Genomic DNA, 18046 nt, shown 5'->3' with positions numbered 1-18046 from the left:
GGGGGCTTCAAGCACAAGTGGGCGGGCTGTCGCCCCTCCTCTCCAAGACCTGGGCATCTGAAAGGCTCCTAAGTACCTTCCCAGGAGGAACCTTCCCGACCCTGAAGTGCAAGGTCTCTGAGGATGGCAGCCGCTGCCTTCAGGACGAGAGGAGGCCCTGAGACGGTCAGGAGCACTCACCTGCCACCCCAGGTCCTGGAAGCTCACGTAGAGCTCATGCTTCCGGCAGGCCGTCTTCAGCTCGCTGCTGTTGTAGTCTGCTGGGGATCAGAAGGCACGCCCATAACTGCCTCATTCCTTCCTTCACAGCCTCACCCGGACCCTTGGCCACGGGCGAGCCCCCGCTGGCCGCGGCCTGGGGCACCCAGAGCTCCGCAGGCTGCCAGCCGCTCGGGCGTCTGACACGCTGTCTCCCCTCTACCCCAGGGTCGGGCACACCGGCTCCCATCTCGACACGCCCGCACTGACCCGAGTGGACCCCTTTCAGCAACAGGGGCATGTCGTGATCCCCTATTGGACCAAGAGGCCCCAGAGCACTAACTCAGAGGACACGATTCACGTTTAAGACAAACACACTGGCAGGTTCTGATTCTAACGGGGACCATCCTGAAGCTGCTTGGAGCCTGTGAGGATGGCTTGGGGGGTCAGGAAGGGCCTCCTGAAGGGGGCGCCCTGGAGCCAGGAGGCCAGGAGTTGGGGGGACACTGCTGTCCAGTCCCGTGACCGGGTCAGTGTCCCCCAGCCCCCACTAAGCCAGCCCAGGAGAGCAGCGCCCAGCACATCAGCAGAAGCGCGCACACCTCTCTGGAGTCAGGCCCCACTAGTCTGGTTTCTCACCCGACCCCCGCTCATCGAGGGCTGACAGAGCCGCTTCTGTGTGGCATGCCCTCCCCAAGCAACGAGGGGCCCCGTCAGACGAGGCTTCTGTCCTCCAGCAACTTGGGGAGCGGCAGGGGTGATGCGTGATGTGCCCAGCTCACTCCAGCACAAAACACAATCTGGACGCCGTGCACGGGGGTGCCGGAGAGAAACCCCCTCGGGAGGTCAGAGAAGGCACAGTTACGAGGCGGAAGGGGAGACAGCAGTCATGGAATGAGTGTGAGGACGCGTGAAGAGTGACCCAAACCGTGGAATCTCCTGTGCGATCACTCCAGCTCCTCGTGGGTCCCCAGAGAGCCCAGAATGGGGTCTGCTCCCCAGAAAGAACTCAGGCCAGCCTGACCTCTAGGGAAGGGGGATTGGAGATGGAGGTCAAGTCCTGAGCCCCGTGTAATGGCTCTGGACACGGGGCTTGGGGGAGCCCACAGGTGGGCAGGCACGTCCGCATGTGGAGGGCGACCTGCGGGATCCCTGCAGGGGGCGGGGGGAGCCCCGTGTCCCAAGCCACTCTTCTCAGAGGGGGAGCGAGGGGGCTGTTCCTCCCCTGTGTCCCTTATAATCCAACTGGAATCCTGAGTGTAGCACTCCCCCGAGGCCCAGGAGTTGCTCCAGAGTATCATCAGACCGGGGAGGGGGCGCTGCAGGAAGCCCTGAATCCCCCCAGTAGACAGACCAGCGGGGGCATCAGAAGCGGGCAGAGCCCCTGACCTCGTGGCACCTGTGCCCATCCCAGGCAGGGAGGTCAGGACGGAACGGGACTGGAGGACCCCCGGCTGGTGTCAGGATGCAGGCGGGGGAGTTTCTCGTCCTGCCGGCTGGAACCGAGATGACGTGGGCGAGGGCTCCCGCCGACACTCCGCTCTGGCTGACCCACGGTCCCACCCCGTTCTGGCTCTTTCTTCCCTGGGGCCAAAGGCTGGGAGATGCTCAGGAGAGCGGGGGGTGGGGGGGGCCTGGACGAGAAGGGCAGGGCCCTCCTTACACCCAGGCGGGGCTGGGCAGCCCCCGGGGAGGCGGCGGCATCTGAGTCTGGGCAGCCCCGGCCCAGCCCAAGCCCTGGGCTTCGGCAGCAGCCCTGCCGCCTTTCCAGCCCCAAAAGGAAGAGAGAGAAGAAACACAGAGGAGGGAAAAGACAGAGGCAGGGCGGCCTAAGAAACCAGGGCCCAGGGGAGGAGCCAGGGCTTCTGCCGCCCCCCCAACCCGGGGCTGTGGGGGGCTGGTCGTGCCCCTCCCCACCCCAGGCCACGCCAGCTGCAGGCCCCACGCTCGGCCAGGAAAACACTAGAACAGCAGGCGCACAGAGCATGCTGTCCACACGGCCCAGGTTCTCCAAGCTCAGGCTAGTCCTCCCAGAGGAAACTTGTTTTTTAGAGGCAACAGTTCCCTGCTCTCATCTCCCTTCCAGCCTAGGATGACAAGGTCAGGGACAAAGAGCAGCTGTTCCCCCGGCACCTCCGTCTGCACCGGTCTGACCGCTCTTGTCCTCGGCCGGATCCGCCAGCTTCTCCCAGAGGCGGCTCTGGCTCCCGTGTACCCCATGATCCACGCAGCTTCCGAGGCTTGCCAGGGGAAGCCCAGACCTGTGCCATGACGCTGCAGGATTTCTGGTGTCGATAATCTCATAAAGTGTTTGGGGAGGTGGGGGGCAGGCGGGGAGAGGGCAGCTTGATTTTCAGTGTCTCGATTTTGTTTACGGCGGGATGGTTAGCAGGAGAGGCAGCGGTGAAGGCCCATCCCACTCGTTTGTGGCTGCAGGATTTCAAGGTCTCACACAGCTCCATTTAATCGGGGCTCTTATCTCTTCTCAGCCTTTGTCTTGATGAATAAGAGAATAGGAAGCTAAGGATCTTGACGACAGAGATATCCCTTAAAGGTTGAGCCCTGAGACTCTCTGCTTCATGTCCCTCTGTCCCCAGTCCCTAGCTAGAGGCCCCCGGCCCCCAGTGCTCTCCTGGGAGATGGCAGTACTCGATGGATAATTTGAGTGTCTGGCAGCATCTGTTTATGCCTCTTATTATTCAGCCTACTGGCCAATAGCATATTCATAAGGGGTGAACCCTAGGGATGGAGGAGAAGGTCAAATTCTAGTCAGCTTCATTCCTTGGCAACTTTTACCCTAAAGGGGCTTAATGGCAAAAGCGAGTCAAGTATTATGAATATGGAGTTTGGAACAATTCAACTTTCCAATCACTCATGCCACACTTGTCCTCCACAGCTGTGGAGAATTAAGTTCTGGTTTCATTTAAAAAACCCTGGACAAGCCTCTACCTCTTGACTGAGACATCTGGGAGCCAAGCTACTGGCCCTAAAATTTGAATTTAAGGTCAAAATGACAAAATCCCCAATGCCTTTTAAAAGGTTAGTCACTTAGCTGTGTCCATCTCTTTGCAATCCCCGTGGACTGTAGCCCGCCAGGCTCCTCTGTCCATGGAATTTTCCAGGCAAGAATACTGGAATGGGTTGCCATGCCCTTCTCCAGGGAAATCTTCCTGACCCAGATATCGAACCCATGCCTCCTGCATTGGCAGGCAGGTTCTCTACTGTCTGAGCCACCAGGGTAGCTCAATACCTTTGAAGAACTATAAACAGCTATGTCACAGCCCTGACCCATGTCCATTCTACCCAAGCATCGCATGTCCATAGTGGATGAGCCCACTCACCTCTGGCACGTCCACCCATGGAAGCAAACAAGGAACTAGAGGGGACACCTCCCAAGAACTAAAAGGCTGAGTAAACACTGATCTGTGAGGAGGAGAGCCCTAGTCTGTGGGCTGAAATTCCCTGAAATCTACAGCAAAAGATGTGATAGTTATAATAAAGCACCCGCATCGCTGCTTTGCAAGTGATGAGTTCTACTTACTTTTCTTAAGCTGGAAGCATACTGAATGGTCCCAACTGGAAAGTTCAAGAGGTAGAAGGTATCAACTAGCAACAAGAAGGTCAGCAGTATATTTACATGTACCAGAGCCAGCTTTCCTCCCAGGATCCCTAAAGATACATGTTTGGGTGGGCTGGTGAAAGACAGAAGGAGAATTTAAGAGATGCTCACAGGTAGCATCTGAATCAATGAAGAGCTCATTTCGAAGAGAGAGAGGGTCTTGGGAAGTTACTAGTTCATGACAGTCAGCAGGGCTGAGTGACGGCACCACAAACATGAAGGATGAAGGGGACCCAAAGTTAGCTAATCTGATTTGACATAATTGTTCCAAGTGGCAGAAAATGTTTTAAAACCATCTGCCAAAACATAGAGCAAGTCTCACCCGTGGTGTTGGCAGCCAGCTGCTAGACATGGCAGAAAATCTCAGACTCACCAGCTGAACTGAAATCGCATTAACTACCCCTGCCCCAAAGATGTCTAGGAAAGATCTTGAAAAATGAGCTCGAACAGAATCTAGAATCGCCACACGGAACCATCCCTCAAGGCCATTTGTTCACAACTCATGTAATGGGTTGGTCAGGTGTCAGTCCCCCTGGAGACAAAATCATGGAACCAGAGAGAAAGATACTGTGGAAGCAGCAGGTAGAATGAGACCATCTAATGAGAGCTCCGGGAACCGTGCACAGGGTGGGCACCACAGGATCAGTGGCTGAGTCACTAGAATCCCCAGTGGGCTTGCCCCAAGCCCACTGGGGATTCTAGTGGTAAAACGTGTCAGAACGACGAATGATATGGTCCAGACGATACACAAGCCCACTGGAGAAGCGCAAACAGAGGGTAAGTGAAGCCCATCCAGGGAGACTTGGGTCCAAACCCACTGTTTCGGTGCATGTGTTTGGAAAGTCCACTGGAAGGCCAAAGAGAGATGTGAGAGCAGATTTGGGGGAGGACGGAGAGAGGCAGATGGGCTAGTGGCCCTTCCTCATTGAGGACCGGTCCTGCCGTCTCCAGATTTGGCAGCTCAGTTTTAAACACAGACGCATATTTTCCTGCCACGTTTCAGCTGGAGGACAGGCAGCTGGAGGACTGATGTGCTCACTCCTCTGCCCAGCAGCAGAACGGTGTCTGGTGGGCTACTGCTGCTGGTCGTTTGAGTGGAGAAATGTTAATTCCCTAGGAGCACACCGTGGAAGACGGGGGCAGCAGGGGGCAACACTCTCTTCCTTCAACCTCCAGAAAGACTCACAAGGAGAAGTCCTGCCTGGACTCACACAGTCACACGCGACCACAGCGGTCTGTCTCAGCAGCATCTACAAAGTGCATGAAGACCCAGAAGCGCTTGGCCCCACAATAGCCCAGAAATAAACATAAACCGGCTGGTCTGTGCCCCTGGGCAGGAGATTGTTATCTTTCTGGAAATCCTTTCTCCAAGAGCAAGTGCCTCTGCACATCCATCCCCATTAACGGCAAGAAAAAGTAAGGAGGAAAGAACCAGAGAGAGAGAGCTGGGGACTTCTTGGCGGTCCAGTGGTTAAGAACCCTCTTTGCAATGTAGGGGACGCAGGTTTGATCCCTGGATAGACAACTAAGCCCGTGAACCACAGCGAAGATCCTGCATGCTGCAACTAAGACCTGACTCAGCCAAAAAATTAAGAAATACATGTTTAAAAAAAAAAAAACGAAAAGTAAAGCACTACTTCAGTGGGCCTAACCGGATCATTAATTGGACCATCTTGAGAGAGTCTTTGAAGATAGTGGGGGGTCGGGGGGGAGGACTCTCCAGAGTAAGGGGTTTAAACCCCCTTTTGTGAGGGCAGAGGCGTTTGTTAGGAACTCTGCTTTCTTACCCCTGAAAAAGGCAGGTATACTTGCCTCTTCTTACAAAGCAGTCCACCTTTAATACTCATATTTAATTTAAACTCATAAAACTGGAAACAAAATGCTGAAAGGGACTTGGAAGAGAATAATTCAGTGATGCCACGGAAACCCAAATCAGAGATGACATGTTTTCTCAATTAGAAAAGAAATTTTATGTGTGTACTGGTGGGGGGAGGGGAGGTGGAATAAATCAAGTGAAATTTTCATTTAAAAAAAGCAATCAGCATCCCAAGAGCTGCCTTCATGTCTGAGGTCCCGGCACCAAACTGACCGCAGCTCGTTAATGAACGGCCGCCATGCCCCGAGGAGAAGCCCGGGATGATTGCTGTTCAGAAGGCTTCCTCCAAAGCGCATACAGGAAAGTCATCACTTCTTCTTTTTCTTTAAACCCTAGCCCTGACTGTTTCTAGCAGTAAACACAGGAACACCCATGCTGGGCTTCGCTTCCAAGAAACACCAAGAGGACAAGCGGCAGAATGTCACATCACACTGGGTGGTGCACCTTCTGGTTCCACATCCAAGTCACTGGTAACTGAAATGGCTGAGTCGGAATCCAGAGTGAAGACACTGCTTCCCACAGGAAAACTGGGTACTTTGGAAAGTTCCACGAACTCTTTCCAGCCGCAGAAGATGACACTGTTTTAAAGCCACCTGGAAGAGTTAATGCATCTGCCTGACGTATTTTACATCCCTTCTAAGGAGCCTGACATACCTGCTAAGAACTTCCTATGGCTGGAGGCACCTCATCTTTGAGCCAGAGCGATGCTCCTCATTCAATCCCAGCAAAGCCACTGCGAATCAAGCATGCCCACCAACTGCTGGGTAAACCGAAGCCAAACTGGATTAGGTTCGTCCTGAGTCACAAAGTAGGGCTTCCCAGGTGGTGTCAGTGTTAAAGAACCGGTGCCTGCCAATGCAGGGAACAAGAGAGATGCAGGTTCAGTCCCTGGGTCAGGAAGATTCCCCTGGCACGGCAACACACTCCAGTATTCTTGCCTGGAGAATCCCATGGACAGAAGAGCCTGGCAGGCTACAGTTCACATGGTTGAAGAGTCGGACATGACTTAGCACATGCACACACACCAAGTTACAGAGCACTGATAAGGAAAGCAAGATCTCTGACTACAAATCCCAAAGTGAACCCTCAACTTCGTGCCTGATTTCTGGGCTAGTTAAAGGGAAAGGAAGCCTAGAACCTGTAAGCACCCACTTTAGAGCAAGATGCACCTTGTTTTGAATTCAACACTGACCAGCTCTGTGCTGCATATCAGCGCCTGCACGCCCTGCCTCCTGTTCTGAAACTGGACTTCTGCGTCTCCCACTGAGGCTCTGCATGGGAGGGAGCCTGTCTGCAGGCCTGCTGAACTGACACTCCAGCAGAGAGGGCTGTTTCCTCTCTCTTGCCCTTTGAACCTGCCGTTCAGGGCAGGCAGTGGGGGGTGGGGGCGGGGGCCACACCCCACCCCCTAGCTCCAGGCTGAGCACCGACCCCAGACCAGCTGTCTGCTGAAGCTACTGCAGAAGAGGCGCTCTCATCCTGAAGCTGAGGTTGCCTTTCTCAGCACCACATGTTGAGCTAGGCTTTCTGAGAATGCCACCAACAAAGGAACACAGGAAAGGGGATTCCTACTATCCGCTGAGCCCGTGGGTCTCACCACATCTCAAGGCAGAACACCGAACTTCCCAGTTGAATGAAAACCAATGAAACCCATCAGAGAGGGGTGCCGGAACTGACTTGCCATCACTCCCAGCCAAGAGCATTGACCAACACGAGCCCGCCTTCTACAAATGCATGAAGTCTGTTCGTCACCACTTCCCGGGGAATAATTCAATTTGGAGAAAATGCAGTCATTCCCTGGATCTTTATGGGAATGAAGAAGAGCTGGGAGAAATCTGATCAGACAGAAGGATGCTTTTCTGGGACAGCAGACACTGAGGCTGTCTCAACCTGCAGACGATCTTGGGGTCACAAAGTCTCCCCTCTGACGGCCTAGGCGCCCGTCCAGATAATCCAGGGCACCTACAGCTGCACGTGGGCCTGCAGAAGCTGGGCAGCGCCTGCAAGCCTCGGCAGGTCCTGTGTCCTCACAGACGCCCCGGGGCCCACAGGTGTCCTGGAAAGACGGCGTTCCTGACCCACCTGAGGCGCTGGAGGCCCGCGACACGTCCTGGGCCGGGGTGGAGCGGTTCCGGGCCTGCTGCCGGCGCCGCCCGGGGGCCGACCGGGCACTGCGCACGTGGACCTCGCTGGCCTTGAAGAAGGCCACCATGAAGGGCTGCTTGTCGTAGGGGCCGTCCCTGCCCACCAGGCCCGCGGCCCCAGGGCTGATGCTGAGCCCTGCAAGGCAAATACCAAAGCGCACCTCTGAGATGTGGCACTGAGCCTGGTGTCCACCTGCAGAGGCACGCCCGAGCCTCCCGAGTGCCCTCAGAGAGGAGGAGCCCACGTGCAGGGAGACACGGGGCACCCTGAGCCCTCCCCACTCTTCCTGCTGAGGTCCCAGGAGGCAGGGCAAGGGGTGGTGGGACCCCCAGTTCCCCTGTTCCTGCTGCTATCTTCTGTTCACACCCATCTTTGCCATCTTACGTCTCCCACCCAGGAAGGTGACGTCATGGGCTGACTGGGCCTGGCCCGGGGGGACTGGGACCTGCCGAGCTCTGACAGTGCAGGAGAGGGTGCAGGAAGGGCCCCCACAAACCTACTCAACGTCAGCACCTAGAGCTCGCCCCAGCCTTCCTCTTTAACTCAGCACCCAGCTCCTATCCCTCTCTGAGGCTCCCGGACCATCTAACCGTCCCCGAGTCCTTGCCAGGAGGCCCTGGGGCAGGACTCTGCTTGTCCACGAAGGCTCCAGGAGGTCGGGAAACGGGGGTCCTGCCTGGGGACCACGGCTGCCCACACCTGCCGCCAAGGAGGCGAAGGCCCGAGTCCCTGAACTCACCATCGCGCGTGACCACGCTCAGCTGCAGCCCCATGTTGTGCTGCGGAGTCAGGACCCACAGGTTGCTGGTGGCCGTGATGTCGAACTCCAGCCAGCCCGCCTCCGAGGCCCACACAGCACGCGTGCCCAGCAGAAACAGGTCCGAGTCTCTGAAAGAGAGAGGAGACAGAGGGTGAGGGCGCAGGGCCCCGGCTCAGCCCGCAGTCCCGCCCGGCGTCAGAATGCAGGCAGGATGGCAGCCTGCGCCGGCCCGTCACACAGGACACGCGCCCAGTGCCATCAAGGGGAGTGTGCATGAGCTGGGGTGCCACACCGGCTTCCTCCTGACACGGGAGGGCCCTCCACATCTGCGGGAGCCTCACAACTGCTCGTGCCAGGGGTTTTTAGATTTAAGAAAAAATAAATAAGTAAACGGGCCTGTGGTTGTCCACTTTATGGCTAACGAACTCTAAAAAGAAAATGGAGGGGTGGGGGGCTGTGAAGAAAAGGATGAAAAACATACTAAAATCAGGATTAGTAAAGATGAGCATTTACTAAGTTTTGATTTTTTTTTTTTTTAATGAGGGCCCAACAATCCTCACATGTTCTAAGTTCCTGTGGAAGGGGAAACCAGGGTTCACATGCTATTTCTGAGCATCAATACTTTTCGTTTAATCAACCCCTTTGCACACGGCCTGCGGTTAAGAGCCGAGTCCTTGCTCATGTGGACCGCAGACCGGAGTCGGTGTCGGCCCCGCTGTGAGCCGCCTGGGCTCCCGTGAGGCAAACTCACTGAGCCCATTCCTTCCACTGGACTCCACAGGGCTGTTCTTATATTTACATACACATTTCTTTTCTTTTTTACAGTTTCCAGCTAACATAACTCAAGGGATCATGAACAGACAGGGTGAGGGACCCATATGACAAGGCGGCGTGAGGGACGGTCACCTCGGGGTATCACAGGGACACCCATCTGAGTTGATGCCCCGGGGTCACGGGCAGAGAGTGGCCTAGAATCCCTGTGACAGGGAGGGAGAGGTTTCCACCCTCCCTGGAAAGACGCAGACCCCCTGGTGCTGGAAACATTCTGCGTGGAGAGCTTACAGGACAGAAACATGACTAGAATTCAGTACTAAACTTAAAATGAGCATCATCATATGAACAGCATACGTTTAAATCCGTTACAAAGTGCCTGCATCTGCTTGGCTTGGGCCGTCCTGCACAGCAGGCAGAGGATCATTACCCCCATTTTACAGCTGAGGAAACTGCGACTCACACATGAGTTCACAGACACGTCACGGTCAAGGCCCAGAAGCCAGTGGATCCCGAGATTTCCACAAGGGCCTTCCCGCCTTTTGAGATCATGATGGAAGACAACCCGTGACAAAGGAACAAAATGTATCTCTAGTCCATCCAATGGTCTGGAGGCCAGCGAAACCTCGAGTGAAAAGTCTTCGACTTCTCAGAGGAGAAACCATTTTTCCTGTTCACCCGGCTCAGAGCTGGAAGGCAAGGCCATTGTCATCTTTTCCGAGCTCGGAGCAGTAGGTGTGGCTACGCAGCGTTTACTCAGCTGGTGGACAGGGTCTGCGGGGGGCAGGCCTGGCCTGCCGTCTATAAAGCCCCCCCTCAACGCGCGTGTCACACCCCTGCTGACAAATTACCCCCCACCCCCGTCACTGAGGCAACTGTGGGCGGATAGACGGGGGGTGCTCATGGAAAACAGCAAGAGGGGACGCAAGTCCAGAGCTTTGAAGTGAAGATGTGAAGACATCAGTTCTGTTCTGGAAGGTAGGAAAAGACTCTCATCCAGAAATAACACAGAACCAGGAACAGCAATGTGGGGACAGTCTGGTCCTGAAAGAAGCACCAGACACGTTCTTATCAGAGGAGCAGCTTCTAGAATGAGGATGTGGTGGGGATGTCAGCGTGGGGACTGCCCCCGAGGGCCAACAGGGCCCACAGGGTGCTATGGCTGAGGGGCACTGGTCACTAGGGCGTCAATGGGGGCAACTGGCACATGTTCTTAGGACTTGTAACAAGGATGCAGAGAAATACAGCCCAAGATACGAGTGTGACACGGCTGGTAGAAAGAGCTCAGTTCAGTACAGTGGCTCAGTCGTGTCCGACTCTCTGCGACCCCATGGACTGCAGCACACCAGGCCTTCCTGTCCATCACCAACTCCCAGAGCTTGCTCAAACTCATGTCCATCGGGTTAGTGATGCCATCCAACCATCTCATCCTCTGTCGTCCCCTTCTCCTCCTGCCTTCAATCTTTCCCAACATCAGGGTCTTTTCCAATGAGTCAGTTCTTCACATCAGGTGGCCAAAGGATTGGAGTTTCAGCTTCAATCCTTCCAATGAACAGTCAGGACTGATTTCCTTTAGGATGGACTGGTTGGATCTCCTTGCAGTCCCAGGGACTCTCAAGAGTCTTCTCCAACACCACAGTTCAAAAGCATCAATTCTTTGGCGCTCAGCTTTCTTTATGGTCCAACTCTAACATCCATACATGACTATTGGGAAAACCATAGCTTTGACTAGATGGACCTTTGTTGGGAAAGTAATGTCTCTGCTTTTTAATAAGCTATCTAGGTTGAGCTAGAATGAGCTTTTATATTTCAAAAGTAGGGCTCAGGACAAAGGAATGGGGGAGTCTGTCAGCTGAGGAAGTGGGAGATGGGACAGAAGGCCATCATCCAAAAATGGGGCAGAGACAGCAGAGGACAGGAAAAAGAGGGGAAGGGTGTGGTTTAAAGAGGGCAGAGGAGGCACGCGAAACCATGACAGGGAAGAAATGGAGTCCACAGGGTGGGTGGGGCTTGGTGGACACGGGAGCCTGCATTGCAACCTGACGCTGCTCCAGGTCACCCAGGGGCCCCCCACGTACCCCCCCAGGACCTGGCAGTGCTTCAGGGCCATGCCTCGCTGACTGTCCGGTGAAGACAAGGCTAGTCCTCGCTGATTAGAAGACCAGGGGGTCCACACACACGTGGGCTGCAGCTGAGCTCCGGGGCTCCGAGCACGGAGGCCAAATCAAAGACAGCCACTCAAACAAGGGTGCTCAGGTCCCTGCGAGCAGGGGTGATGGAGTGCAGGGACTTAAAGTAACCGGGCTCAGGGCCTCCCCAGCGGTCCAGGGGTTAAGACTTCAGCTTCCAGTACAGGGGGTGTGGGTTCAAACCCTGGTCGGGGAGCTGGGATCCCACAGGCCTCGTGACCAAAAAACCAAAAAAAATTCAATAAAGACTTTACAAACTGGTCCACATAAAAAATAATAATAATAATAACTGGGCTATCGGCCTGGTGGAGCAGCAAATACCTCCCGGGCTCCCAGCACTCAGGCGCCGGCCGAGCGCTCCCGCTGACCCTCAGAGGATGGGGAGGCCGGTCCCGTCATGGCTCCCTTCCGGAGCTGGCGGCGCGCAGCCCGCAGCCTGCAGAGGGGGTGTGTGTGATGGCCACACAGGGTTCAGGGGGTGACCAGAGCTTGAAGCTGGAGCCCCGGCTCTCAGCCACCACGCATCCAAAAAGCGGAGTCAAGAAAAGCATAGGACAGATGACGTGTGTTGTTGCTTATCTGTGGAATCTTGAAAAAAAAAAAAAAATGATACAAATGAACTTAATTACAAAACTAGAAACAGACTCACAGAGAACGATCTTATGGTTACTGGAGGGGAAAGCAGGGGAGGGGTACATTGGGAATTGGGGATTAACAGATACACACGACTGTACATAAAATAAACAAGGACCTACTGTATAGCATGGGGAACTATATTCACCTATCATGTAATAAATAAACTACTGTGGGAAAGAATCTGAAAAAGAATATATATATATATATATATAAAAATCACTTTGCCATACACCTGAAACTAACACAGTATTATAAATCAACTCTACTTTAATAAAAAGATTTTTTTCTAATACATAGGGCAGAGGTAAGTAAACACTCACCAAGGGCTTGGAATAAAGTCAGAGATCCAAACCCACTGCCCATCAGTGCCAGTGGAGGCTGGATACAGAAGTCAGGTTTCAGATGCTTGGGGCTGGCAGAGGAGAGCAGTCAGGGGTGACTCCGCATGTCAGGGCAGGAGGAGGAAGGTCGAGATGCCTCACACCCACGGCTGGGATGCCAGCAGCCTCCCCAGCTCCTCCCCTCTCCCGCTCCGAGCACAATGCCCTCCGTCTAGATACAGCCATCACTGACACACGTCCAGGGAGGGAGAGGGCCTTTCACAAGAATGATCCTCTGAGGGCGGACCCCGCTGGGTCAATGCTGCTCATGACTCAGGTGGGTAAGAGACACTATTTATGGCAAGTCACCAAGATGGCCCTGGTCTGCCCACAGCTGTTTACCTTTCTTCAATGACACGTGACCTTCTCAGTCTACGGGCTCTGTCAAAGGGTCGCCTCACACAAGACACACCCGGTTCTGTGACGTGAGCAGCAGGGCTGCCCCTGTAAACCACTCCAGGGGCGTCGAGGCCTTCTTTATGCAAGAAGAGCATAAAGTGCAATTTTCAAACAGAATGAAAGCCAAAAATCATTTGAGAAAATGAGAGAGTAAGGCAAGGGTTTTTACTTTTTTCTTATGTAATGTATTATACATACAGGATCACATCTAAACTTTTACCAACTAAAAAGTAGAAAAGAAACAGAATATTTGAAAACAGAGTACTAGAAATCAGAGTAAACTGCTACACACTGATTCAAGTAACAAGGCTGAATGAACATTACTGTATACACTATATATTACATAATAATATTGTATACATTATATATCACATATATAATAATGTTCATTCACCTGTTACTTGAATTATACACATTATGTATTGCAGGAGTTCCCTAGTATTATTATTCCCAGACAATAAAGCATCTGCCTGCAATGCAGGAGACCTGAGTTCAATCCCTGGGTCAGAAAGATGCTCTGGAGAAGGGAATGGCAACCCACTCCAGGATTCTTGCTTGAGAAATCCCATGGACAGAGGAGCCTGGTGGGCTACAGTCCATGGGGTCACAAAGAATCAGACATGACTGAGCAACTCACACTTTCTTGCATACTATGTATACAATATTATATACACTACATACTGTACTAGTGAAAGTCACACAGTCGTGTCCGACTCTCTGCAGTCATGTGGACTGTAGCCCACCACGCTCCTCTGTCCATGGAATTCTCCAGGCAAGAATACTGGAGTGGTTGCCATTCCCTTCTACAGGGGATCTTCCCAACCCAGGAACTGAACCAGACTCTTTACTGTCTGAGCCACCAGGGAAGCCCTCATACTATATTATATGTACTATATTGTATATATTGGGCTTCCCTGGTAGCTCAGCTGGTAAAGAATCTGCCTGCAATTCAGGAGACCCCGGTTTGATTCCTGGGTCAAGAAGATGCCCTGGAGAAGGGAATGGCAACCCACTCCAGTATTCTTAGGCTTCCCTGGTGACTCAGATGGTAAAGAATCCACGTGCAAATGAGGGAGACCTGGGTTCGATCCCTGGGTTGGGAAGATTTCCCTGGAGGAAGGCATAGCAACCCACTCCAATATTCTTGTCTGGAGAATCCCCATGGACAGAGAAGCCTGGCAGGCTATAGCCCATGGGGTCGCAGAGAGTTGGACACGACCGAGCGACTGAACATAGCATATACTATGTTATATAATCAGCCGGGCTCCCACTGACTTTATGGCAGTTGAATTTACCCAGTTTTCACTTCTAGGATGAGCATGGCATAAAGAGAAGTTTCAAGCATCAAAGGCACCAAAATTCGGTAAGGTATATTTCATCTTCGACAAACCAACACAAATCCCTTTGCATCAGGATAGTAACACAGCTCTGGCCTTACACGCTGTTCACCGCGGGACAGCTCTTACGTGTGCTAGCTCCTCACAACTGCCCAAGAGTATTTACACCATCAAAGGCGAACACAGCGGGGAACAGAGGCGCACGCAGGTCACGCGGCTTGCTCACAGGCACTCGGCCGGCACGAGCACAGCGGGGATGTGGGCCCAGGCAAGCTGGCCCTGAACCATCACCACGGAGGTTCCCAAAGCCAGCGGGCACCAGACTCCCCCGGAGGCCATGTTAACACAGAGACTGTCAGAGTTTTGGCGGCAAGGCCTGTGAGCTTGCATCCCTGTCAGATTCCCAGGTGATGTTGCTGCCGCTGGTCTGGGGACCACACTCAGGGCCACTGTTGTCGAGCACTCTGCCTTTCTCTAAAGTATGAGGAGAATGACCTTGGCCTGCTGTTTAGACTTCAAGTTCCAAGCTGTCAGCTCTCAAAATACCTTGCCTCTCTCTCTAAAATAGTATCAAGTCATGTAGACTTCATGCGTAAATGCTTGATGGTCTTGGGGACTGGCCTTACCCTTGGGGATTTATCAAGTGAGACTAACAATCAGAGTTACGGGTGAGATTAAGTCCAAAGTAGCAGGATTATCAGAAAGCTTGCTTCTGTGTGTCCAAGACAGGGAGCAGGGGAAGATGGAAGGCTACTTTGTTCAAGTTCAAGGCTACCTAACCTGTGCTTGGTGACCATATAGATGCAATAATGTTCCCATACACTGGGGTAAGAGGGCGGCAGAGGACAAGATGGTCAGATGGCATCATCAACTCAATGGACATGAACTTGAGCAAACTCTGGGAGGTAGAGGAGGACAGGGAAGCCTGGTGCGCTGCAGTCCATGGGGTCACAAAGAGTCAGACATGACTTAGCAACTGAACAATAACATCACACTGGGGTATATATCCCACCACACCCCAGTGATTGGGTACAGACTGAATGAGGTTTTGAGCGAGTCAATTCCTAGGTAGGTTGATAAGAAGTCTGGGGTCCCCAAGGAGAGAGGGGTCTGGAATTCTCAAGGAGGAGGAAAGGACAAACGTTTTCTTTTCCTCTACATTGCTTAGTCCTAGTCACATAAAACATTTTTATCTTTAAGCCTGGAAGTGATGATTACACAACAAACAAGTCAGTTTAAACAACTAAGTTTCAACTCTGTACTAAAGATTATACAACAACGTGTCCTGCTTGAGTAAAGTTTCTCCTTCTTGAAAACCTTCTGACTAATCCTGATATTTTAGAATGTATATTATGGGAGTGGGTCTGGTAGGATCTTTCTATTGTTAAATTCTAATCTTGTTATCCTAAAATGTAAATTGTGGGCATGGGAGTGGGTCTGGTAAAATTTTCACAAGCTTGAGACAGTCTTTTGATTGTCTCTGGCCCCCGATTGAATTCTTCTCTTTCAGAGGCCAAGAATCCCAGCATCCTTTTGTGGGTCAGCAACAACCTCTCAGTTTCTGCCACCTTTTAAACATGTCACAGGCAAATTTTATGTTTTGGTTCTTATCACCCATGCCCACATCCACATCCCTGCCCATCATGGGGAACTAAGGCAATAAAAGTGCTGCTAATTGGTGATTTTAAAACAAATAGCAAAAAAAAAAAAAAAATCTTGACTACAACCATGGCCTGCCTCCCAAAAAGCTGGACATCCTGGTGCGGAGATGCTGGCAACTAGAACACCTGGGTGTGAATAATAGAGAAGGCAGCATCGTTTCCAGAAACAAACCTCTTTTCTTTTCTCTGCCACATTTACCAAGTGGGTAAACAATTCCCAAACAGAAGTTCTTCCTGTTCCCCACACCCTGCCGTCCCCCTCTCCAAAATTTGTCCTTGTTCTTTTAATTCTTCTCTAACCTTCTCAGCTACCCTTCCAAAGAACAGAACATAGACAGGCAAGGGGAAGAAGGCTTGGTAGCTTCTTGACTCTTGTTTTCCCCTTTGATTTCATGGGGGTCTTTCTAAGTCTAAGAAAGATGCTCTTGACTAAGAAGATGAAAGTAACTGGTTACATAACCGCAGGTGTGGGTCGGGCACATTATCCCTTTCTCAGGAGCAAAGGAACAAACACTACAAAGTTCAGTCCTCGTCTGGGGCCCAGGCTGAGTGTGCCAGAGATTATCAAGCCAGCAGGAAGATTTCAGTAGTCCCTGGGGAGGGAACCCGTGACAGCCAGATTCAGAAAGAGAAACAGGCGTGACTGGGCACAGCGATAAGAAGGCTTTGATTTTCCTCTGCCCAAACAACAATCGAGTTCTCCCATCCAGCCTTTCTCAAATTTGCCCTTCTCTTCATAAAAGAACAGTCCCAGATATCTCACTTTCAGGTCAGTGGAGATAAGAGTTCATGTTACTTCATTTCGGGAGGCATCATTGAACATCCAACGGAATTCATACAGCAATCACTCTATGAGCATCAGTCTGCGAGAAATGCTTTCCTAAGAACATGAATCTCCTAGATGCTGGCCCAATGACTGGGTTCAGGTCTGGTTTCCAGAATCATACTGTTTGGTTCCAACATCAACATCTGTGGGGATTCATTATAAATATTTCCAAATAAAAATATGACACTTCAGAGATGGGTGCCTTGGCGTATGGTGCATCAAATGAACACTCTTACTAAGAACAGCAAAAATCACAAAACTGTTTGAAGCCATCTTAGAGCCACCAAGAAAGGCAAACACTTGATGCGGCAAGAGGTCAGAGAGAAATGCATCAAGGCTGAGCCTGTATCCACCACTGCTTTTTCATCTCCGGGCCTTGGTTAATTCCTGGCATACCACAAAGATGTCAAACAGAATGGGGTAGCAGCCCAGAGCCTGGAGTGGTATCATTGGCTGGCAATGCAAACTGGAGCTTCAGGGAGTTAGGACTTGGAGGGCTAAGGTCCCAGAGGACTGCACAGAAGTGAGCTCATCAATGTGATCTCATAGAAGTTAGGGGTCCCTTCCTCTAGGATCTTGGCTCTTCAAGGCCTGACTGTTGTGAACTCCAGTATTTCCATTTGAGACATTTGCCAAATGTTAGGCTGTGTTTGCGTGGAGGAAGAAGCTGAGAAAACAAGCAGGAAGAAACTGCTTAGAGGCTAAACAAAAGCACGGCAGAGTTTTTGGCAGTCTCTCAATGCTGGGGAGTTTAAAATTAAGAGTTCAGAGCCCACCATGGAAGAGAACTTTTGGTAAACAACCTAGACCTTCAGCTGAGACCCCTAAAGAGCTAAACTGCAGGAGAAAGGGAAAACAAGAAAGAGATGCCTCAACATATCCAGAAACCTGGCTTCAATTAAAACAGAACAAGGTGACCTGCCTGCCTTCCAGAAGAAAGTGAAATCCAGTCTGGAAATAGACACCAGTATCTAGAACTGTTTTTCATAAATAAAGTCCAGAATATAATTTCAAAAAATGATTTGGCATGCTAGGAAATAAGACCAAATGAAGAAAAATCAAGGGAGCAAACAGAGCATGAAAATAGACCCACAGGTGATTCAAATAATAGAATTTTCAGACATGATCTTAAAATCTAGTGTTATATTAAAAGGATAAATCCCAAGTTCAGTTTGTTTCAGGAATGTGACATTGGTTATAGACATCCCTCAGTATCCTTGGGGGACTGGTTCCAGGACCCAATCCTGGA

The 18046-nt window shown here is 51.9% G+C and overlaps 1 protein-coding gene across 3 annotated transcripts in view; it reads right to left on the bottom strand.

Moving 5' to 3' along the window:
* Nucleotides 1-18046, bottom strand: part of BMP6 (bone morphogenetic protein 6) — a 149304-nt gene that overhangs the window by 2279 nt on the left and 128979 nt on the right. Inside the window, exons 3-5 of one of the 3 annotated variants that reach the window (XM_025295315.3) lie at nucleotides 8578-8726; nucleotides 7776-7973; nucleotides 181-257 (exon numbers count right to left, since the gene is read on the bottom strand). In XM_025295315.3, coding sequence (XP_025151100.2) covers nucleotides 181-257; nucleotides 7776-7973; nucleotides 8578-8726 — 424 coding nt within the window. 3 annotated transcript variants of the gene reach the window in all.

Source organism: Bubalus bubalis, chromosome 2 (genome assembly GCF_019923935.1).
Source record: "Bubalus bubalis isolate 160015118507 breed Murrah chromosome 2, NDDB_SH_1, whole genome shotgun sequence".
Lineage (NCBI taxonomy): Eukaryota > Metazoa > Chordata > Mammalia > Artiodactyla > Bovidae > Bubalus > Bubalus bubalis.
This window is presented reverse-complemented; position numbering and strand designations above follow the sequence as displayed.